We start from the raw sequence: 25,307 nt of genomic DNA, 5'->3' as shown, positions 1-25,307 counted from the left end.
GTGCATGATGTGTTGCACAAACAGTTGATCAATGCCATACTTGCCAACCCACCCGGATTTTCCGGGAGACTCCCGAAATTCAGCGCCTCTCCCGAAAACCTCCCGGGACAAATTTTCTCCCGAAAATCTCCCGAAATTCAGGCGGAGCTGGAGGCCACGCCCCCTCCAGCTCCATGCGGACCTGAGTGAGGACAGCCTGTTTTCACGTCCGCTTTCCCACAATATAAACAGCGTGCCTGCCCAATCACGTTATAACTGTAGAATGATCGAGGGCGAGTTCTTGGTTTCTTATGTGGGTTTATTGTTAGGCAGTTTCATTAACGTCCTCCCAGCGCGGTAACAACACACAACAACAGCAGTCACGTTTTCCTCTACCGTAAAGCAGTTCGTCTGCCGTAAACAGCAATGTTGTGACACTCTTAAACAGGACAATACTGCCATCTACTGTACATGCATATGTGACAATAACATCTAGGGCTTTTAGAGAGTGCAGTGCACAACTGCGCACACAACAAGGAGACAAAGCAGAATGCATCATCAAAGAGGGTGTTCAGCATGGTTAGAAAAATAGTGACAGAGAATAGAACAAGGATGGACAATTCAACCCTTAACTCAACAATGAGTAGATGAGTGTTATGCGTGTGTATATGTGTAAATAAATGAACACTGAAATTCAAGTATTTCTCTTATTTATATATATTTATAATAAAATAAATAAATATATATATATATATATATATATATATATATATGAAATACTTGACTTGGTGAATTCTAGCTGTAAATATACTCCTCCCCTCTTAACCATCCCCCCCCCCCCCGGCCCCCCACCTCCCAAAATCGCAGGTGTCAAGGTTGGCAAGTATGATCTATTCACTTCCTCATTAGACAATGAATGGAATTGATTCTTACACAAAGGAAGTGTGCATGAATATGCCAATTTATATTTCTGTGTCTTTCATAGTTTCGCTGCGCTGTTACTTCATGACTGTGTCACATATGAACGTTACTTTGCTGTACACAACACGGTCCCTGTTATATAAATTGCTGCAGCAGCCAGCTGACACACTCGCTTTGGATTAGTTCAAAATAATATGGACCTGCCCTGCTAAGATCCAAACACCACATGGTAATCAGCATACGGAAACTTTAAAGGAGCCATATGTAATAATTTAATGTCAAGTCGTCATTAAATGGCACTGATATGTCAAAAGGCATTAATAAATCATGCTCTTTTTGAATACCTTTATCACTGATAACGGTAGTTCAGCCGGGATATGCTCATTTCAAAATTAGATTTACAGCCCCGAAATATTGTTATTGTTTTCATTTCGATGCCCCGCCCTCCACCGTTTGACCAATTAAAAATCTGTGAGTGTGTCACATACAGGTTGCCAGTTACGCACCGCCACCTCCGTCTGGCTACTGCCACTGGTAAAGTTACTAAACATGTCAGATCTTAGTAAATCTAAAAGGCGTCGTTATGAGTCTCAACTTATTCATGACAAAGCCAGGAACAAAACAAGGATTTGTATCGGGGATGCCTTTGAAAGATGGAGACGATTGAAGGCGGAGAAGATTTTTTCATCAAACGCCAAACTTGCTAATTTCTTCCTTGATAGGTAAGTAAGGCATTTACGTTTTCTTAGTACTTGTAATTAATGGAAATGGACATTTCGTATGTAAACGATATTGTCCAATAAAGTCTATGATCTTGTCTAACAAAGCCAGTATATTTGTGCAATGAATGCTTAGTGCAGTGGTTCTTAACCTGGGTTCGATCGAACCCTAGGGGTTCGGTGAGTCGGGCTTAGGGGTTCGGCGGAGGTCAAGACACACCCGACTCATCGTGTAAATAAAAACTTCTCCCTATCGGTGTATTACGGATACAGCAACAGCAGAAGTCACACTGATTTGTAGGTGTGTAATTTGTTGTGAGTTTATGCACTGTGTTGGTTTTGTTCTTTGAACAAGGTGATGCTCATGCACGGTTCATTTTGTGCAACAGTAAAAAAACATCGTAACACTTTAGTATGGGGAACATATTCACCATTAATTAGTTGCTTATTAACGTGCAAATTAGTAACATATTGGCTCTTAACTAGTCATGAGTAGTACTTATTAATGCCTTATTCGGCATAGCCTTATTATAACCCTAACCCTCTAACCCTGGCCCTAACCCTCTAACCCTAACCCTAACCAAAAATCTCTAAATTAAGTCTTTGTTACTTAGAATACGTTCCCCATACTAAAGTGTTACCAAAATCATATAAATGTGTCTTGAATTAGAAAAAACTTTTTTTTTTTAATTTTTCACTAAAGAAGGGTTCGGTGAATGCGCATATGAAACTGGTGGGGTTCGGTACCTCCAACAAGGTTAAGAACCACTGGCTTAGTGTGATGGTGCTCAGCTCCTAGTGTAATGCTTAGCTTGCAAGCCCGGTCAATGACACATCGACATGTAGGCTAACGGGGGAAATATATGCCTGTTAGCCTGTATGTTGATGTGTCATCCAATTGACAGAGCAAAATATATTTTCGACAAATAAAACCTATGTGGATATTGGTAGTGTCAGTGCCTATTTCATTCTCAATATGCTGATACGCTGAGGAAATGTGTTCCAACATTAGCACGGCTAATTGTGGTTTCTGGTACTGTATGTTCATCAGGCACATATTGGGTGGTATTTGCATGGCACAATATAATTCATTACATGTCATGATTTTCTACTTTGTGTTTTGACATGTTAGTAGGCTATATGATTTATGCGTAATGTGGTTTTTGCGTAATGTGGGTTGGCTCATAGAATCGCACTCTGCACTGAAAGATGGTGATTGATTGATTGATTGATTGATTGATTGATTGAATTTAGTTTATTTCGAACATGAACACACTTACAGCATAATGCATCACTTTATCAAGTCTGTGACCACTTGAAGCATGTCTGTCTCTGTTAATGTTGTTGTTTTTGTGCTTCCGTGTTTGCAGATGGAAATTAGAAGTTGTGCTATGATCTGGCATATGTACACCTGTATTGTTGCAGATATTCAATAATATGCACCATCCCTAACAAATAAATCAATAAAAATAAATAAAATAAGATTGGGGTCTGTTTCAATTATTTGGGTTTAATAACAATATACACGGGCAGCACGGTGAAACAGGGGTTAGTGCATGTGCCTCACTATACAAAGGTCCTGGGTTTGATCCCCAGGCTCAGGGTCTTTCTGTGTGGAGTTTGCATGTTCTCCCCGTGACTGCCTGGGTTCCCTCCGGGTACTCTGGCTTCCTCCCACCTCCAAAGACATAGGTTGATTGGCAACACTAAATTGGCCCTGGTGAGATAGGCTCCAGCACCCACCGCGACACCAAAAGGGACAAGCAGTAGGAAATGGATGGATGTATAATATACACTCCCCACATCAATGTCCACGTTCATGAACAGGTTTACTTCTATGTTTATCCAGTCCTTATCTGCAGAAGAATTGAATAATAAGCTAAAGGAGTTATAATATTAGATAGATAGGGGACGGTGTGGCGCGGTTGGGAGAGTGGCCGTGCCAGCAACCTGAAGGTTAGTCACGTCTGTTGTGTCCTTGAACAAGACACTTCACCCTTGCTCCTGATGGGTTGTGGTTAGTGCCTTGCAGCTCCCGCCATCAGTGTGTGTGTGAATGGGTCAATGTGGAAATAGTGTCAAAGCGCTTTGAGTGCCGTTTAGGTAGAAAAGCGCTATACAAGTAATACCCATATAATATTGTACAAAGTTTATTTTTTGTAGCTTGTGAACTAGACAATCTTGAGACGTCTCCTACAACTAGAGCAGTGTTTTTCAACCTTTTTTGAGCCGAGTCACATTTTTTGCATTGGAAAAAATCCAAAGGCACACCACCAGCAGAAATCATTAAAATATGAAACTCGATATTGACAATAAAAAGTCGTGGAATGCGACTTTAAACCATAACCAAGCATGCATCAATATAGCTCTTGTCTCAAAGTAGGTGTACTGTCACCAACTGTCACATCACACCCTGAATTATTTGGACTTTTTTGCTGTTTTCCTGTGTGTAGTGTTTTACTTCTTGTCTTGCGCTCCTATTTTGGTGGCTTTTCCTGTTTTGTTGGTAATTTCCTGTAGCAGTTTCATGTCTTCCTTTGCCTTCCTGCGCTATTCCCCGCACCGGCTTTGTTTTAGCGAACAAGAATATTTCACTTGTTTTTATCCTTCTTTGTGGGGACATCGTCATGTCATGTACGGATGTACTTTGTGGACGCTGTCTGCTCCACACGCTGTAATAGTCTTTGCTGTCGTCCAGCAGTCTGTTTTTCTTCACTTGGTCACCAGTTCAGTTTTAGTTTTGTTCTGCATAGCCTTCCCTGAGCTTCAGTGCCTTTTTTTTAGGGGCACTCAGCTTTTGTTTATTTTTCAGTTTAACACCTTTTTACCTCCACACTGCCTCCCGCTGTCGTCTGTATATTGTGATCACGACAAAGCAGTTAGCTACCTGCTGCCACGTATTACACGGTTACTCTGCCGAGCTCTAGACAGCACCGACACTCAACAACAACACATCATTTGCCGATTATAATTACTGGTTTGCAAAAAATATTTTTAACCCAAATAGGTGAAATGACATAATCTCCCACGGAACACCACTGTATCTAACAGTGATTGAAAAACACTGAACTAGAGGACCAGTATTGTGCTTTTTATTTTATTTTATTTTTTTTGTAAGGGTCCCTCACCCCTTACGACATTTTAGCGAAAAAAAAGTTTTCAAAAAATATTAATTTTCTGTCATTTACGGGTTTTGAGGGACTCCTGAAGAGGTTTTGAGACATCTCCTACAACTACAGGACCAGTATTCTGCTGTTAAAGCAAGACGTTTTTTGTTTTTTTTTGTGTGTGTAAGGGTCCCTTCTTCGGACATTTTAGCGAAAAAAAGTTTTCCAAAAATATGCATTTTCTGCCCTTCTCGGGTTTTGTCGGGATACTGACCCTTGTATTTGGAGTGTGATTTCAATGTGTGCAGTTTAATCACTAGAGGGGGCTATTGTTGTGTTTTGTGTTTAATCAACTGGCGTCGCTATACTCCACGCCCTCGACGTTGCCTCGTTGCCTTCAGGTCAACTCGGAAAACAGACACACCTTTTACCCTTTCGCCTTTTAAAATCGTGTACTTCAATACATAGACGATATCTTTAGGTTTCAAAACATACGCCAACTTTGCTAGAGAAGTATTGGGTCATTCACAGTTAAACATTCTTCTCTTTGATTCGACTAACAAAGCTGAGTCAAGACCTTGAAGGCGGCAGGCCAAATGAGCAGGTAGCGGCTGTAAATGAGAGAGGGGGGGCATGGAGGTGGGTAGTGCATGTAGGACGCCACACTGAAGTTGACTAACTTCACAAGAGGATCACATGGAGTTTGGACCACTCTCCGGTGTCTGTACCCTGGACTCGTGAATGAATTCGAGCGACCTATCACTACCCCCCAGAGGACCGTATCCAGTTTCTCGTAGCGCCAGCCCAGTCGCCGAAAAGTGGCTTCGATGAGAACCGACTATTGGGGATACCTTGAGTGTGGTTCACGTTCACTAAGGTCCTCGCTGGAGTTTAAGCGGGGATAAAGTCGTCGAATGAAGTCGTAAACATGTTAGTGTTACTTAACCTTTCGGCTGGCGTGTGATCTGCCCGCGCGCTGCGCGTCTTCGCGGCGGCAACCTGCAACGCCGCCTTTGAAGTTCAACTTTTTCCTCTTCCGCGTGTGCGCGCTTGAGTGTGAGAGCGTGTGTGTGTGTGTGTGTGTGTGTGTGTGTGTGTGTGTGTGTGTGTGTGTCGGTCCATAAAAAATGTGGCGCCCTCGGGACTTGCAATCACGTAACGCTGTTTGTCAATTTTCTTGCACGGCGTATGTAAAGTTTATGATCGTTGCTGTCAGCGCGAGTTGTTATTATAGTAGCATTATTAGCTGGACACACGGGAGCTGCCCATGCGCGTGAGGGACACGTGGATCATATTTTGGTGACTTTTTTTGTTTTTGTTTTTTTTTTAAATTCCTTTTGAGTGAATGTGTTTGCATTGGGAATACTTGGTTGGATCACCCATTGGAGATATCGAACTTCGAATGGAAAGGTCACGCGTAAAAGTTTGGATTGTTACGCTGTAGGAGACGACAACAAGTGGGCAACATTTTAAAACATTTCTACAAGTGTTTTTTTTTCTTCTCCCCCGCACCCTCCTAACCTTCTGCGGTGCTATTGCCTGCCTTTGAAGTCCACCATGTGCGGCCGGGCTCCGCCGCTTCAGCCGAAGCCATGACCGTCCCCCTATGGCGCCTGGCCGGCTTCTGGCCGCTGCTGCTGTTGGCGGCCCTGCAGGTGGTGCTGGGCCAGCCAGGCCTGGAGCCCGAGCGGCCGGGGCACCGAGCGCTCATCAAGGTGACACTGCTGAAGCACGACCCGACGGGAAGTCCCATCACTCTGGAAGGGGTGTTTGTGGGGGGGAGCGCCGGTTACGCGGAGGGAAAACTAATGCAGGTAAGACCCCCTAAAAAACACTTTTAGGCTTACAGTACAATGTATTTGCTTTGGATCAATGCTGCCGTACACATGTTTCTTCGCTAGATGCTGTACACCCACATGCCACAGTATTAGGTACACCTGCAGGGCTGTCCAAGGTGATTCCACAGGGGGGGAAACATTGAGAATCACGTTTTACTGTTCAACACAAATTCCCGAAATTGGCTGATTCTGGTACAACACCGTGAAGCTCATGAACTTTTGAGGGTTCCTATGAGTGTTGTCCCGATACCAATATTTTGGTACCGGTACCGGTACAAAAATGATTTTTGTTACTTGTTGGTACTTGTCGGTACTTTTCTAAATAAAGGGGACCACAAAAAATGGCATTATTGGCTTCATTTTAACAACAATTCTTATGGCACATTATAAACATATGTTTATTATTGCAAGTTTGTCCTTAAATAAAATAGTGAACATACAAGACAACTTGTCTTTTAGTAGTAAGTAAACAAACAAAGGCTCCTAATTAGTCTGCTGATGTATGCAGTAACATATTGTCTCATTTTCCATTCTATTATTTTGTCAACATTATTAAGGACAAGTGGTAGAAAATTAATTATTAATCTACTTGTTCATTTACTGTTAATATCTGCTTATTTTATCTTTTAACACAGGGGTCGGGAACCTTTTTGGCTGAGAAAGCCATGAAAGCCAAATATTTTTAAATATATTTTCGTGAGAGCCATATAATATTTTTTAACACTGCATACAACTAAATGCGTGCATTTTTAATTAAGACCAACATTTTAAAGTTAAAGTTAAAGTACCAATGATTGTCACACACACACTAGGTGTGGCGAAATTATTCTCTGCATTTGACCCATCACCCTTGATCACCCCCTGGGAGGTGAGGGGAGCAGTGGGCAGCAGCGGTGGCCGCGCCCGGGAATCATTTTTGGCGATTTAACCCCCAAAGTACGACCCTTGATGCTGAGTGCCAAGCAGGGAGGTAATGGGTCCCATTTTTATAGTCTTTGGTATGACTCGGCCGGGGTTTGAACTCGCAACCTACCGATCTCAGGGCGGACACTCTAACCACTAGGCCACTTATTCTTTTTAATAACATTGTTATTCTGAAGCTAACAATTAATAAATAAAATACTTCTTACCATTAATGCGACTTCTTTAGCAGGTGCGATAGAAACAGATGGATGGATTAAAATGCATGAGAATGTTTTATATTTTGAGCGTTATTTTTAAAGGGGAACATTATCACAATTTTAGAAGGGTTAAAACCATTAAAAATCAGTTCCCAGTGGCTTATTTTATTTTTCGAAGTTTTTTTCAAAATTTTACCCATCACGCAATATCCCTAAAAAAAGCTTCAAAGTGCCTGATTTTAACCATCGTTATATACACCCGTCCATTTTCCTGTGACGTCACATAGTGAAGCCAACACAAACAAACATGGCGCATAGAACAGCAAGCTATAGCGACATTAGCTCGGATTCAGACTCGGATTTCAGCGGCTTAAGCGATTCAACAGATTACGCATGTATTGAAACGGATGGTTGTAGTGTGGAGGCAGGTAGCGAAAACGAAATTGAAGAAGAAACTGAAGCTATTGAGCCATATCCGTTTGACCGTATGCAAGCGAAACCGACGAAAACGACACGACAGCCAGCGACACGGGAGAAAGCGAGGACGAATTCGGCGATCGCCTTCTAACCAACGATTGGTATGTGTTTGTTTGGCATTAAAGGAAACTAACAACTATGAACTAGGTTTACAGCATATGAAATACATTTGGCAACAACATGCACTTTGAGAGTGCAGACAGCCCAATTTTCATCAATTAATATATTCTGTAGACATACCCTCATCCGCGCTCTTTTCCTGATAGCTGATCTGTCCAGTTTTGGAGTTGATGTCAGCAGGCCAGGGAAGCTAGGGTCGATATTCTTCTCTTGATCATCTTCGGTGGCATAAGGGACGGTGTGAGCCAAGACATCCAGGGGGGTTTAGCTCGCTCGTCTGCGGGAACAAACTGCCGCCATTGCTTGCCGTGCTACCGAGGTTCTTTGTCCCTGAATTGCTCACACACTCCGGCAGATTCAATGGGGGTCTGGCGGCAGATTTCTTTGACTTTATCGTTGGAAATGCATCTGCTTTGAGTGTCGCAGGATATCCACACATTCTTGCCATCTCTGTCGTAGCATAGCTTTCGTCGGTAAGGTGTGCGGAACAAACGTCCAATTTCTTGCCACTTTCACATCTTTGGGCCACTGGTGCAACTTGAATCCGTCCCTGTTCGTGTTGTTACACCCTCCGACAACACACCGACGAGGCATGATGTCTCCAAGGTACGGAAAACAGTCGAAAAAACGGAAAATAACAGAGCTGATTTGACTTGGTGTTTGAGAAATTGGCGGATTGCTTCCCGATGTGACGTCACTTTGTGACGTCATCGCTCCGAGAGCGAATATTAGAAAGGCGTTTAATTCGCCAAAATTCACCCATTTAGAGTTCGGAAATCGGTTAAAAAAAAAAAAAGGTCTTTTTTCTGCAACATCAAGGTATATATTGACGCTTACATAGGTCTGGTGATAATGTTCCCCTTTAACACTGTGATTACCAGCGGAATTATTCATTACTTATCCTGTTAAGCAATGTCAGCTAAGATTTATCTGAGAGCCAGATGCAGTCATCAAAAGAGCCACATCCGGCTCGCGAGCCATAGGTTCCCTACCCCTGTTTTAACATGTTCTGTCTACATTTCTGTTAAGATGTAATAATCATTTATTCTTCTGTTGTCTGGATGCTTTACATTAGTTTTGGATGATACCACAAATTTGGGTACCAAGTCGTTACAGGATCATACATTGGTCATATTCAAAGTCCTCATGTGTCCAGGGACATATTTCCTGAGTTTATAAACCTAATACAAATAAAAAACAAAACAAAAGAAGATGTTGTGATGCCAAAAAATATCAACGTAATCATAGTAGTATCGACTAGAAAAGCTCTTGTTCTTGGTATCATTACAGTGGATGCCAGGTGTAGATCCACCAATGGTGTTTGTTTACATTTTGACAATGTGAGCGACAGTATGTAGTAAAACATGTTTAGCTATTCCTCGTCCTACAGTGATGATATTTGAAAGAAACATACTTTATTTGTCACCATGGAGGCGAAGATTAAGGATTTAGAAGAAGCTAAAACACTGCCAACGGCGGATGGACGTTAGCTGTAGCTAGCTAGCAGTGTTTTAAAGCACCTCTTCCTATCGTCAGTTTTTAGGCCAAAATGCGTCTGTTCTCCCTTTTCTGTCTACACAGTGTGTTTGTTTGTAAGTACTACGTGATTGTGCGCTACCGAACATGATCTGCTCGTAAAACCTGTACTTTTCAGAGACGGTATCGTACAGAATATGATTCATTAGTATCGCGGTACTATACTACTACCGGTATACCGTACAACCCTAGTTCCTATTATGCAAAACCAACATTTCTAACCTGTTGGTACCAGTTTTTGTATATTTGGGATTTGCATAAGTCCCGAAAATTTTAAATCAAACCATGTCAAACAAACCGTTCGGAATTTGTAGGGCTGGGCGATATGGACGAAAAAGTATACCTCGATATATTTTTTGCTTCAACACGATATTCGATATGTATCTCTATATATTTTCCGGTGAAAGTATACATGTAAAGATATTCAGTTTTGAGCGAGATCCACTGAAATTAAAGTGAATGACAACTGTACTGTAAACAGTCAGTGGCACTTTTATTAACCCAGTTAGTCAAGATGGGTATTAACAGCACAGAAAAGAAACTGTTTAAGTAGCACAGAATTACATAACATAAATAAAATAGAAAAATATTCTTTCTACGTAAAAAAAATAACAGCTGTGCAAATAATACATTTTTGGCAGCATTTCTCGTGCAACTCGAGAACAGTTTTGATTTGGGCTTACATGGTAAACAACTCAAATTAATGTTTTATCTGGATACATACATTTGTCCAAATGTGGCCAAGTAGACGCATTGTGGGTTTCCTGGCCTTCATCGCTAAAAGAAAAATCTAAAGAATAGAATCCCTCTGCCATCTCCTACTAGTTTTTTAATATGTAAATCGCTCTTCTCTCCTCCGACTCTCGTTGTCATTTGGGATGACTGTTGTGATTTCACTTCCTGGTTACATGACCCACCCTATTTTGCCTCTGATTGGCCTAATCTCAACCAATCGTGACTCATAGTAAACAACCAACCAATCATGGATGTTCTTATACGTGCAAGTACGTCTTGGAAGGAGGAAGGGGAGGGGTTTACTAGCCCATGGAGGATAGCGGGGGAGAACAAGGAACATAACAAATAAGCGGCGTTTGGCCATTTTAACATGAAATATATTATATAGATATTACAATATTTTCTTAATTCATATGTTGTTTAAAAATATATTGATATGTCTTACAAACTCGATATATTGCCCACCCCTAACTTGATGTATTTTTCCTTAGTTACTTCAATAGCTATTTCCATATATGGTAGAGCAGTGATTCTCAAACTGTGGGAGGTGTACCACAACACGGCTCTGCCACTTGTAGTACTCGGACTCCATCGAGCGGTACGCCAAGGAATCACTTGATTGAAGTATGGTGTTTTATTTTCCTATATTCAAACACAATGTTACTGTTCAAACTGTGTGTAATGTTATGGTGGCCACAAATATTAAATATGCTTGTTAAATAAAACTTCTGACTTGTTTGTAGTGAAAACGTAGGCTTACTGTGCTACTGTATTTTAGAGGGGAACTGCACTTTTTTCGGAATTCACAATCATTATGAGAGACAAAAACATGTATTTTTTTAAGATCCTAAAGAAAAATAGTTCCTCGGTGTTTGCCGTTACAATAACAATGTCGCTACAGTTTGATTATTATACAGGTTGTATTGTTGACGGGTGCATTTAAAAAAAATAGTACAATAGCAATAGGAGAGACTATTCATCCCTCAACACCAAGGAGTTCATGTAGGCTTTATAATGCAGTTACATTATTATATCAACTATCAGAGACAGAAATTCTTCATTTAACATAAAGTCCTTTTTTGCCGCTTCAACACAGCTCAATCGACACAGAAAAAGGTAAAGTGAAATAACAGACAGACAGGGCTTTGCTGTCCGTAACACACACGCACACGCACACACACACACACACACACACACACACACACACACACACACACACACACACACACACACACACACACACAGCGCAAAATGAGTTAACGTTACGCTAAAAGCGAATTAGCCTTCACCTCAAGCCAAGACTGCGAGCGAGCTGAAGCTGCCGTTTATGTTTCTAGAACGTCAACGGGCTCATAGTGATGTTACTAGTAGTTGACTTCGAGGTGTTTATTATCATTTGGGGAGAGTCCGCTGCCTGATGCTTACCTGCTAAACGCTAAGCACTGACTACATGCGCTCTGAATACGCACTGCTGATTGGCTGTTACCGCTCTGAATACGCACTGCTGATTGGCTGTTACCGCTCTGTATGTAACCAATCAGATGGTTGTGTGAGTGGGACAATGCTGGGTGCTGTGTAGAGTACTGTGACAGAGACAAGCAGATGGAAGCGGAGCAGCTTGTTAAGACTTTAGCTTAGGCGGCTACTTTATATGTTCGTGTGGAAACACGTTCGGTACACCTCCGAACCGAACCGAACCCGCCGTACCGAAACGGTTCAATACAAATACACGTACCGTTACACCCCTAATAATAACTAATAACATTACATTGTTTCCCCTACATGTAAGTGATCATGGCGCAGTGCCATGGCAAATTAAAAGCCGCCGCACATAAAAAATGAGGGTGTTTTACGTGAAGACAAATTAAAGTTATATATTCTATGAATGGATATGTATAGCCTGTTATTTACGTTCTATTGACTCGTGATGCACCAACAATTCGGCCACCTTCGATTCACACTCCAGCCCGAGTTCTAATATACTAGAGGCCTTTCACTTTGGAGACCTGCTAGGTGGTGATTGCTCAAAGTTTGCAAGGAAAGCTATAAACCACTGCCAGAACATTTTTCAAGTTTTATTCAGTTGTTCCGTATTGATATGGAGACAACTAAATACCAATTCTGTAAATGGCGTTTTCTTTGTAAAATCTATCATCTTTTAGCTGTTATTGGAGTCTGTATTTGTGTTCAGAAAGTATCTGAAAATGTGAAAATGAGCTTCCCTTTCTTGAAAGACCAGTCGAAGCCACTGGTATACGCTTTTGTTACATTGTACAATGAGCAGCAATGATTGAAAAATGTACCGGTATGTTAATACTAATTACTAATAACACAGATTTGTTTTTAAATGTATGTACAACATTTTAACCTTTTATTAGAAATATTAAAAAACTCTCAGTATAATGCAGTGCAGTTCTACAACAATGCATTGAAAGTATACATTATTATCTAATGGTAGTTTGTTTTTACACTCTTTTTTTTCACCTGCCGAGGTGTACCCAATGAAGTGAATGGTGCATGTTTTGTGTCACCGTGTGCGGTCTGAGATCTGCTATCATCACTGAAGACCGTGCCACCATTAAGTTAGAAGTGACAGCAAATCGAGCAATTTGAATGCTATGCCCCCTCCTTTCTCTGTGTTTGGACTCGTTTGTTGAGTGACAGACATTTTTTATGACCTAGAAAATAATAGTTTGCCATCTTTAATCATATCTGCACTTGCACTCCTCCACCCTGCTATGACCTTGGATCTATCCACAAAAGTCTCACTGCTTGCCACTTAACATGTGATGACAGAGCATCTAAATTCCTTAACAATAGTGATGACACACATGTTATTTGGAATGATTTTTACACATACAGGAAAACTTGGCTTTGCTTGCCAACATTTTTATTGCGCCTAAATATGTATGGCATCAAATGCTAATTCAATCATCAATGTCTGGTGTAAGACAGTTAAATGACACATTTTAATCTATGCACAGCAATAATTTGAGTTCAAAGCCTGCTCACTCCTTACAAGCAAGTGTAAAAACATGTGTTTTTATTCAGTTTGCATATTTAGCATTTAGGTGTAGATTAAAGTTGTTTGGGCCATTAAGCCCTGCTGTGCCAATTTATTTACCGTCGTCTCCTAAGAAACGGGACCAACAATACGCAGCGCTGTAGGATCTTGTCTCTCTTCACACACCAGGTGCTGCAGTTTTTGTGAATGCTGCTCTGATAATGACAATTTCTATGCTTTCTTTATGGAGGTAGCTCACCATGAGATAGGCCAAAAAGCAATTTCACCTAAACAATGAACCTGTGTGGGAAAACACCTCTGATCTGACATAGCTGATATCGAACGGGCCCCGGGAATTCAAGCTTTCCTTATTGTTCTTCATAAAAGCTTCACACGGTTTTGAGAATCTGTGGGCTGGAACAGAAATGTGCAGAGAGATAATGTAGAAAGATGGTGTGTATGATTCAAACCTGCTGTCACCACCCGCAAAGCAGAACTTACATACTGTATGTATGCTAATATGAAGAACAATTTTATTACAGTTGGAAAAGCAGTGCTTCTTCTTCGCTAAGTCCAATCATCTTATCCTGTCCAAGTTGAAGAAGGTGTAGTTTTGTGGTGGTGGTGACGTTGAAGCTGCATGATGCTCTTTGTTGCAACTTAGGCTTGTACCAACAAGTCCACAGCAAGGCCTGTGCAGGCTGCTTTAGAGTCCTGCTTTATGTTCTTGCCTTCAAGTGGATGGAAGGAGGCATGGAAGCTGGAGAGTAGGCTGAGGTTCATCCAAGTTCTATGGCCTTCACCATCTTTCACTCACCTTACCTTACTTTGGTGTCATAGTAAATCAATCAGCAGTATTTCTCAGTTAGGCCTGGGCGATATGGTCTACAAATAAAATCTCTGACTTTTTCACCAAAAAATCAATTTCCTATTTTTTCAGATTTTTGTCCCTACTTTTTAAAGAAACTATTGAATACAATGACAGAGATAATTCAAAACAAGTTTTTCTTTTATTTGATCAAAAACTATTAGTTTGAAATAATACTAGATACACTGCATCTTACTCTCAGCAAATTCTAATTTTAATAATGTTGTTCTTTTTAGACCAGATATAAATGTGTACTTTTTATGGAATAATTATCGAAGAACTAAATTAAGAGATTCCTCTGAGATATTCTTCTGTCTTGAATATAATACTTCTGTTAACAAAAATGTAGCAATGCACATTGCATGCAAATAAATAATAATCTTCAACATTGAGATAAATAACGTGAAAACTTAACATTTTTGTCTTGAATAAAATAATTATGTAAATAAAAAATAGTATTGTAAATTTAATTCAAATAAATAATTAAGTAAAACATTGAGAAGTCTATACAATAGTTTCAGTGAATGGATAAACGCAGGCTTTTTCATTCACACATCTTGATGATGTGCAGAGCGACTGCTTTAGTCTTTGCTCTGTGCATTGGTGGTGATAACGTCCAACAGCTTTTCTTTGCGGCGGCCTTTGGGAAGCCTCTTTGACTAGCGAGGCTCTGATGTTGTTGGAAGCCAGCAGTCCCGCCTCCACTCAAATTGACAAAGATTGTGGAGAGACTGACAAGAAGATTTACTCCCTTCATTTAGTTCTGCCTTTGAGCCAACCTTAGAGTGATGCACATAGTAAGGTTGTCCCAATACCAATATTTTGGTACGAGTGCCGGTACCAAAATGTATTTACATACTTTTCAATGTAAAGAGGACCACAACTAAACTTCATGATTGGTTTTATTTGAAAGAAAAGCTTATGATACAATAAACATACTTTGCCTTTAGCAACTAAATAATAATTTAGTCATTAAATATGAAAATACTAGACAACTTCTCTTTTAGTTGTAAGTAAACAAACTAAGGCTAACCCACCAATGACACTTGTTTACATTGAGGAGTGCTAGCTTTCTGTTAGCGGTTAGCTATTGTATCCTCCTACAGTGTGTAGTAAAGCATGTTTAGCTATTCATTTTCCTGCAGGGATGATACTTGTAAGAAACATAGTTTTATTTGTCACCATTGCGGCGGGGATTAGTGGTTTAGAAGTAGCTAAAACACTACCGATTGCGGATAGATGTTAGCCGCTAGCTAGTTCACGGCTAACAATAGCAAAGAGCTAAGCATTTTGCTTCAGTGTTTATAGCTTCAACATCATTGATTGTTTATAAGCCAAAATGCATCCAGTCTCCTTTTTCTATCTCCACACTGTTTCTGCTTGTAAGTGCTCCGTGCGTGTGCGTTACCTAGTATGTACGTCTGCTCGTTTTACCAGCAATGTCACAACATGACGACGGCATGCCGTCATGTCTGGGAAAAAAATACTGGTATTTTTCAGAAGCAGTATAGTACTGTTTTTAATTCATTAGTACCGCTGTACTTTATTAGTACCGGTACACTGCACAACCCTAGCACATAGTGAATCCTCTTGTACCCTGTTTGAAAGCGATAGGCGAAGAAAAAAAACACACTAACAGAACACATGTTGATACCGGCAAACCTATCGAGTTCCATCCATCCATTTTCTACCGCTTGTCCCTAATGGGGTTGCGGGGGGAGCTTAATTGTTAGATTAATTGCCGGGTTTCTCCTTAAAGGGCAAGGGCACTATTTTGGAATTTTGCCTATCATTTACCATCCTTATATAAGACAAGAACACATATGTGTTTCTTATTTTTATGTATTCTAAATACTAAATGCATGCGATCCAAAGTCCGCTTAATATGAGTGTCGCTCAATTCTGCCTATAAAGCCCTTAAAATGGCATCCAAACACCTCCCTTAAGGTTTTTTATACATGCTGTAAGTATATATGTAATATAGTAACAGGCACATTCATAATAACATTTAATATTTATGAATTTTGATCATTTTAGGAATACACCGCGCTTTTTTCCGGAGGGAACTCTCCTGAAGGAATCAATAAAGTACTTATCTATCTATCTATCTATCTATCTATCTATCTATCTATCTGTCTGTCTGTCTGTCTGTCTGTCTGTCTGTCTATCTATCTCCATCCACCCATCCATTTTCTACCGCTTATTCCCTTCGGGGTCGCGGGCGGGCGGAAGGCGGGGTACACCCTGGACAAGTCGCCACCTCATTGCAGGGCCAACACAGATAGACAACATCCACACTCACATTCACACACTAGGGCCAATTTAGTGTTGCCAATCAACCTATCCCCAGGTGCATGTCTTTGGAGGTGGGAGGAAGCCGTAGTACCCGGAGGGAACCCACACAGTCACGGGGAGAACATGCAAACTCCACACAGAAAGATCCCGAGCCCGGGATTGAACCCAAGACTACTCAGGACCTTTGTATTGTGAGGCAGACGCACTAACCCCTCTTCCACCGTGCAGCCCTATCTCTATCTATCCATCTAATTTTACACTATGACGTTCGCCTTTTTTCACCACTGATTAAAACTTACTGCAGACTTCATAAGAGCCAACAAATTTAATACAACATCACTTACCGTACATAAAATTACCGCTGTCAGTAGGATGCCGAATCTTGTTATATTCTTGTTTAGATGAAGAATGACGTCATTGTGACTACGCCCCTAACCACGCCCCCACCTCCACAGGTATCTTGGAAATTTAGGGGAAACCCTGAATTGATGTATTGATCTTCACGCCCAGGTCTAGTCGAAGCCAGTGATTTTTGTTTGCAAGGCATTTGGTGCGGGCAGCACGCAAGATGTCTTCTTCAGAAAGGCGTAAAGAAGTTCCGCCCCGCAGACGCCTTCTTTGTTTACACTGTGCGCTCTGGTGATTTTAGAGGCAGTTTAGAACCTCTTTTGAGGTTGTAGCGCTTAATTTGTTCACCCGAACCAACCTTCGGCACAGAATGGGTAATCTCACCTAATTGGAGCGTTTTTATTTTTTATCGATTATCTTAGTAAATGTAACTAACTGTGGAGTAGCGATTGCATTTCAGTTTGTGTCAGTGTTTGTCTAAATATTGAGGACAGAGATCTGCATACCCTAGCTGCCACTATGCTACAGTGACATCATAAAAAGTTACATGTATGGGCGCTATAATAGACATGTTGAGCACATTTTTCCACTTTGCCATCATTGGTACCGTTCTATAGCAAAGCACAGTGTAGTTAAATAGATAAATGCTTTATGTTAATGCAATAAGTACCACAGTTGTTGAGTCGTTTAATGTATTTAAAAAACTGACTTCAAAGTTGTTGAGTCGTTCTTTTCGAGGTTCCTCAAAAATTCCACGCTGGTTTTTATCTTCAATAGTGTTTCGCTAAAATTTGCTGTCTACAAATTCTTTTGTCTTATTTTCCCTGTGCAGCACTTTGGTCAACATCTGTGGTTTTGAATGTGCTCGAAAAGTAAAGTTTGACTTGACATGAAATATCTTGTAATACAATAATCACAACATTTTAATTAGTTATGCCTTATTTCCATTTGAAGTTGTCTCCTTATTCAGAGAGCAGCCTGCACTGAATAAGGTCTAAATGTATTTGACTTATTTCCTTTCGGTGTATTAAAGTAGATGGAAAGACTTTGCTTTGGGACACATATTTCGATGCACTAATACACAGTGTCCGTGCTGGAAGTGTGCCCTGTCCCCTAAATGGACATGTTCATTGGAAAACTTGGCCAGAATCTGGCAACTCTATTAGAAGAAAGTACAGATACTTTTAACAAGTGTATACCCTTTACCAGAAACAAAGCTCGTGTAGTGGTCGTAGAGGAAGTGCAAAAGCTTCTGGGATGACTTTGAACTTGAGAACGTTATCCTGACTCTGCTGCTTGAGAGGCAAGAAGTTCAACCCTCACTGGGATTTGTGTCAGTTTAGGGAAATCAAAACATTCTATAATCTACCCGGTAACCAACTTGACATTTTTTTAGTTGGATTTTTTGGGGTCTTTATTTTTGAGATGATGAGTTGACCTTTTGTCCTCTCGGAGCTGTATTTAAATTAAGATATAATGTTATTAACTTTGCACCACTTTACACTCTTTGAAGCCCCATCTCAATGTCCTGTAAGGTATGGACCACTCCCCTCTTGCTGCCTAAGCAAGACCTGACCATGGTTTTACTGTGGCCATGTTTGCCTACTTGGCCCGCTGCAAAGACCTTTGGGAATGAAAGATGGGAGGGCGGAGGAGGCACTGAGGGAAAACATCAAAGTGTGTCCAGTTCTGAACGTGAGCTGGGATGATTAAAAGCCAAGTGTGTTTACACTGCACTTCCCAAAAGGGCCCTCTACTCCCCCTCCCTCAAGATTTCCTGTCCATAGCTACTATCTCCCTGGATGAGATAAAAGCCTGTCCGGTGCTCCCCATTGCTGCTCACTGCAACAATGTCAGGAGGAGCTGCTGAATTTAGTTTTGCTAAATCATGACATAAATTCCACACATGGCTCATAATTTTTTTTTCTGAAACAAAAATAGGTTATTTTTATGAAGTCATTACATCACAATAACTGCACAAACTGAGTGCAGGTGACTATTATAATTGACGGTTCCTATAGATGTGATATACCGTATTTTCCGGATTATAAAGCGCACTTAAAATCCTTTTTTTTCCTCAAAACTCGACAGTGCGCCTTATAACCAGTACATTTTGTAATGATAGGTATGACCAGTAGATGGCAGTCAAACATAATATATATGTGTAGACTGCACTATGATGGCAATATGACTCAAGTAAACAACACCAACATTTTATATGTTCCATTGAAAATATAGAACATTACACACAGCGCTCAAAAATCTATCAACATGTTTTAGTATGACTTTGGTAAGCTATGAAGCCGCACGTCTTGATGGATTGTCGGCTCATTAAACATACAAGTATTATTATGGTGTGTGTAGAAGGTAAGACATATTATCTGTCGTTTTGTTTCACAATATTATGCACAAGCAACTTTTCATACCTTCTGGTACCTGCTGATCTGTATTTGGGATCTGCATAAATCCTGAAAAATTGCGCATCGTAGTCCATGTCGACACCGTAGTCCATAAGCTTCTTCTTTTTCTCTACCTTCTTGTTATGAGACATTCATCCTCCACTGTTGCCATTTCTAATATAAAGTAGTGTAAAGTTCTTACTTATATCTGTCAGTAAACTCTCCATGAAAGCGCTAAAACTTACCGGTATAGTGGGTTTACATTATTCACCCAAGGAACTTTAGTTATTAGAGAGTTCTGGTCGGACGGTTTTTCACGGGACACATATGTTGTTGTTTCCGGATGAGGAGATGCTGCTCCGTTATTGATTTAAGTAAAGTCTGAATGTCATTAAAACAGTTAGCTCTATCTTTTGACACTTCTTCCACTCCCGTCCTTGCACGCTACACCGCTACAACAAAGATGACGGGGAGAAGACGCTGCCGAAGATGAGCCACATAAATATGACCGCCCACAAAATGACGCATCAGGAAGCGACTGTCAGAAAGCGACTTCAAAATTATCTATAAAACATAATCTATGCAACATTTTGACCAAAGAACCACCATTACATGTTTTGTAGACCACAAGGAAGTGTTTTCAATTTAGAAAAAAATAAAAATAAAATATGACTCCTTTAATGCGCCCTATAATCCGGTGCGCTTTATAATCCGGAGCGCCATATGGTCTGGAAAATACGGTAAAACAAACAAAATGATAAACATAACACTTGTTTTTGCTCCCATTTTTCATGAGCTGAACTCAAAAACCTAAAACTTTTTCCATGTACACAAAAAGGAACATTTCTTGTTTGTTGTCAATAACATACTGCCCACACCATAACCCCACCGCCGCCACATATCATTTTATCCACAACATTGACATCAACAAACCGCTTACACACAGGACGCCACACGCTGTCTGATGTCTGTCCTGAACTGTAAAAACCAGGATTGATTTGTGAAGAGCGGAGTGAGTGAACACTTCTCTAAAGTGCCAGATGCCTTCGAATGTGAGCTTTTGCCAACTCAATTTGGTTCTGATGACAAATTACTGTCAGGTCGACACCCCAATCAGGATGAAGAGTATACCAAGGCTGTACTGCGTGACCTATATACTCGCATTTGCAACAAAAAATAGATTGTGCCACAAAAAAAATTAAAAAGTAGCACTCGTGCGAATATGGATAAAAAGTGGATGAAATACAGTAAGATTTAGAGAAAAGAAACATTGTTGTCAACAGATTATAGACGCTATTACAAACTTCTGCACATCAGCTCAGATCAGAGGTGATCACGTGTACACAGCATCGCCGCTCTCGCGACATGCTAACATAGCTTCTACCAAAACAACTAGCCAGTCACTGCGGATTTCATTTAACATCTAAAGAAACAAACTTGATAGTAAATAAATCCACATTTCCACTGCTCAATGGTGTGCTCATTCAAGTTGATGGTGTTTTAACGTTTTAACTTTGAATGGTGGTCGCTGTTTGGTTTTGCTATACGGCCTCTGCGCATACATGCTGCTTCTGACGAGATGGGCAGCAGGGAAAGAGAACAAAAGAATGCCACTAAAGAAAAATATAAATCTATTATTGCTGGTCAGTAGACAATTGCTTCACTCGCTGCGGTGAAGGCTGCTGGCTGTTCAGTTTGAGACTACTCTTCAGCCACCCAGCTGCTGCACGAGGTTGGTCCGCACGAGCTATGGGGAGAAGCACTTTCAAGCTTAGGAGTGGCTAAATATTTGACACACCGAGCAGCAGAGAGACGCTATCGTTAGCTGCTCTGCTAAGTCGCTAACATAATTGAACAACATAAACAGATGAGATTAGTGATAAAGTCGCTACAAAGAAAGATTTAGGTTCTCATGAAAAATTGTGTGTTTTTAAATAAAGCTGTAATCACTCACAAATAGCTGGATGCAGTCTGTGACCAACGCAATGTATCACACAACACCATAGCCGCCATTCTTTTGAAAAAGTTTGATGTGTTCCATCGTTGTGCGTCAGAGAAGCCTACGTAAACACGCAAGCGGCGGGGCTGAGAGAATGAAAGCAGATCATGCCTTGTGCTATGCCCGCGCAGAACGGCGCAAACGGCTGTAAGAAAGGCAGCATCAAAATATATTGCTATGATGGCATTGTCTTAAATATACAGTATATTATTTTTCTAAAATATACCGGTATAACTCGTTAAACCAGTATACCGCCCAGCCCTATTTGCTTCTAAATCTTTTCATTTAGTAGCACCTGTGCTCCAAGTTAAACACCTAAGCGTACCTCCCCGTTACACACCTTCTCCACCATCTTTTAAGATGTTTCTTACATCACTGGAAGGGAACATAGCACATCTCTCAATCCTGCAGACCTCCTTCTTTTTAAGTCATTAAGCCATGTCTGGAATTCTGGAGTCCATCAGATATGTCTTACACAACACATTCTTTTTTGATTTTCATAAATCTCCTCATTCACTTTGAGGACATTCTCAATCAGTTATCATTTATTCTCACATTTTATACGCTACATTCATAATGTAAAATAAGTCACATACTGCAGAAAATTGCTAGTCCGTTTAACTTGCATACAAGCCTGCATGTACTAGTTATGCAGCATGGTAAAGGCAGTAACACAAGATGTAATTTCTGCAGCTGGGTAATGATGAGTAAAGAATATACTAGCACCCGCTTCAGTCAATAGCACTCATGTCAGCAACTTGTCAATGTTGACCCACTCATCAAGTAGTGGTCCAACATGTTCTTATTATTACTAGTTACTAAGTCGACGTCAGCATACATTGTCGAAGGGGTAATTTCTAGGGCTGTCTTAGACTAAGGATTTTCATAGTCGAATCTGATTCGTTAGATGTTAGACCTCATTTGTGACTTTTTCCACATCAAAGAAAAAAGTTAAAACACTCAGATGTACAAATAAACACTCTAGAGATTGGATTGTTTTGTGAGGTCCTCGAACCACCAAATGTGCCAAATTCTGTAACCCCGACAGAAAGTGTTTCTGTCTGACCGCGGGAGCGGGCTCGCATTTGAAGGACTTCCATGTTTGATCAATTTGGCGCATAAAAAAAAAAAGGAAATGTGGATTGTTGTGATCATGCTTTGATTGTCAAATATTTTTGGTAATTTAACACATAACAATTTTACCGACATAAATGCTTTTATTATTCTGGAATATGTATTGTATTGTATTTTTGCCAAGTTAATAGTGGCTATGGCTCTGGCATAGCGCCAACAAGGGCATCAAGCTTGACTATGTAGAGCAGGATTGTCGACCTCAATCGCAGAGGTGACCAAAATTAGAGGCACATTTTAGATCGTGGGACAAACAAGATTAAGTGACACACCCATCACCATTAATGCACATTTGTGCGTCGTATATCTTCGCACAGACGATTAAAAAAGCATTCATGTTCTTTCCTGGACTCCGTTTTAGTGCGCGCTGATTTTAAAGATGTGTTATGAATGAAGAGGTGTTATGTTCCAGTTGTCTGTGGTTGCTTTTAATGCCTCCGCGGTCTTGTTCTTTCATTCCTACTTAAAGAATAGGGTTGGCCAACGTTTGAATTTGGATGGTTCCAGTTGAGATTCTAGTTCCTCGTTTCGATTCTTGTTCCCAACAATTCTTGATTCCGATTCTTTTGAGAAACGGGGTCAAAGATGTACTAGTTTTCACAGGCCTATTATCAAGCAGTTTTTAAATATCAATCATTTGAACTTGAATATAAATGTAATAACTTTTCTGTCCACAGAAGTACACTTTCAAAAAAGGTTCACTTTATTTTTGAAAACCTTATTAAAAACTTTACATATATCCTGCTGTTTATGTGACACACCGATCAGGGTTTTATGCCGTATCAACCGTCATTTTTAACATATTTATGGTGAGTGCTATTGACGTTGTAACAATGTCAACACAATATTTACAATAGTCCCTTGATCTATATCAATCATTTGATGATACTGCTCTTGGTATCAACGCTGTTGATTTAGGGATCGATCTGTCTTCCTCTTACGTGAATGCCTGAGAGTGGTCACTAACCAACTACAGAGTAGCACAACAGTAGTTACAGTATATTATCTTCTCTCAAACTCTTATTAATCTACTTGTTAATTTCCTGTTTATAATTGTTTCCAGTACTTTCTGCTGTAACGTGCACCCATTTACTTTTCTTAAACTTTGCTAAACTTACAGTATTTCATCTCTCGTTTCAAGCGAGCTAAGCGGCTAGCTTAGCTGTTAGCTTGCCAGTGCCTTATTGCCCTTACTTTATGTGTAAAATGTTCAGCATTGTCCTACAGTTTTCCAGTGATGATACAACTTAAGAACTGTAGTTTATTTGCCGAAATGGAGGATTATTGGCTCCACACGGTGTATGGCGATAGACGGTTAGTTGGTTACTTACTATGTGACAGGCCACTCTTCTGGTCGGCAGACCCATCTATCCATCCATTTTCTTCTCCCGCTTGTCCCTCTCGGGTCAGGGGGGCCGGGGGGGCGTGCTGGAGCCTATCTCAGCTGCATTCGGGCGGAAGGCGGAGTACACCCTGGACAAGTCGCCGCCGCATCGCAGGACCAACACAAATAGACAGGCAACATTCACACTCACATTCACACACTAGGGCCAATTTAGTGTTGCCAATCAACCTATCCCCATTTGCATGTCTTTGGAGGTGGGAGGAAGCCGGAGTACCCGGAGGGAACCCACGCAGTCATGGGGAGAACATGCAACCTCCACACAGAAAGAACCCAAGCGGGGCTCAAACCCAGGACTTTCGCACACGCACTAACCCCTGTTCCACTGTGCCGTCCCCGGTCGTCAGACTGTGCATCGAAAATAGGAATCGACATTTAAAAATGTGGACAATTTCGGGAGAAGACCCAATTCTCCTTTATGCCTGATGCTCAATGCCCATCACTACCGAAGATTTCTATTGTCTGACATCTAAGGGTCCATAAATGTGTTGTGACTGGCAAGTGCGGGAATACAGAGGGGAAGATTCATAAGGGAGAGAGCTTCTTTGTGTGCACGATGGAATGGCTGTGGATGTTGCTTAGGCATTTCAATGCATACAATTTGATATCCCACCTCCTTGTCATCCTTCTAACATCCGGGCAAAAGCTACAATATTTTATTTAAACAAAAAAAAAAATAGAATCCGGTAGATTTCTAACTTCAGTTGGGATGACGGTAGACGGGGGCCGTTTCTGGGAGTCTTCTGCAAAATCCAGAAGGGTTGGCAAACCTAAGTAGCAAGCGTTTCCTAGCATGCCATGTTGTCTTCAAAGTTATCACGTTTGACTGTGTTATCATGCAGATGCACAGAGAGCTATGTGCCCGACAGCGTGTTCCCTTTCGGCGGGGGTGTGTCCCGACAGGCTGCGCATCTCCTGTCTCTGAACATCCTCACAACACACCTTTCTGTATGCGAAGGGTGTATTGGGTACTCAACTAGACTGTCCCACAGAAGGTTCAATGTCTGACGATTCCACTGCGAGGTCGATAGTCAAATCAGACTTTGTCTAGTAATTTCTATGAATAATTGCTTTGTTTATGTGAATGTTAAGAAGCCAAGAATTGTACATGTTCATGTCCTAATGTTTTACTGACAATGTGCTTTTTTGTTCTGCGGTTGTTAAACACACCTTATTTGTGTGCTGTGTGACTGTTGATGTAATGATTAACGGTGATAGTGATAACCGCGGTAAAACTCCAGAAGGTTAGGATTACCGTTTCAAATTATAATTATAGAAAAACCACGATTGATAACTGCACTTTGATAA

The 25,307-nt window shown here is 40.8% G+C and overlaps 1 protein-coding gene across 1 annotated transcript in view; it reads left to right on the top strand.

Annotated features, from left to right (window-relative positions):
- Positions 1 to 5,360: 5,360 nt before the first annotated feature.
- Positions 5,361 to 25,307, top strand: part of rnf43 (ring finger protein 43) — a 227,099-nt gene continuing 207,152 nt past the window's right edge. Inside the window, exon 1 of the mRNA XM_061963291.2 lies at positions 5,361 to 6,540. Coding sequence (XP_061819275.1) covers positions 6,319 to 6,540 — 222 coding nt within the window. The 5' untranslated portion in view covers positions 5,361 to 6,318. The remainder of the gene's footprint in view (positions 6,541 to 25,307) is intronic.

Source organism: Nerophis lumbriciformis, linkage group LG09, assembly GCF_033978685.3.
Source record: "Nerophis lumbriciformis linkage group LG09, RoL_Nlum_v2.1, whole genome shotgun sequence".
Taxonomy (NCBI): Eukaryota; Metazoa; Chordata; class Actinopteri; order Syngnathiformes; family Syngnathidae; genus Nerophis; species Nerophis lumbriciformis.
Note: the sequence above shows the minus strand (reverse complement) of the source record. Positions and strands in the feature narration are given on the sequence as shown.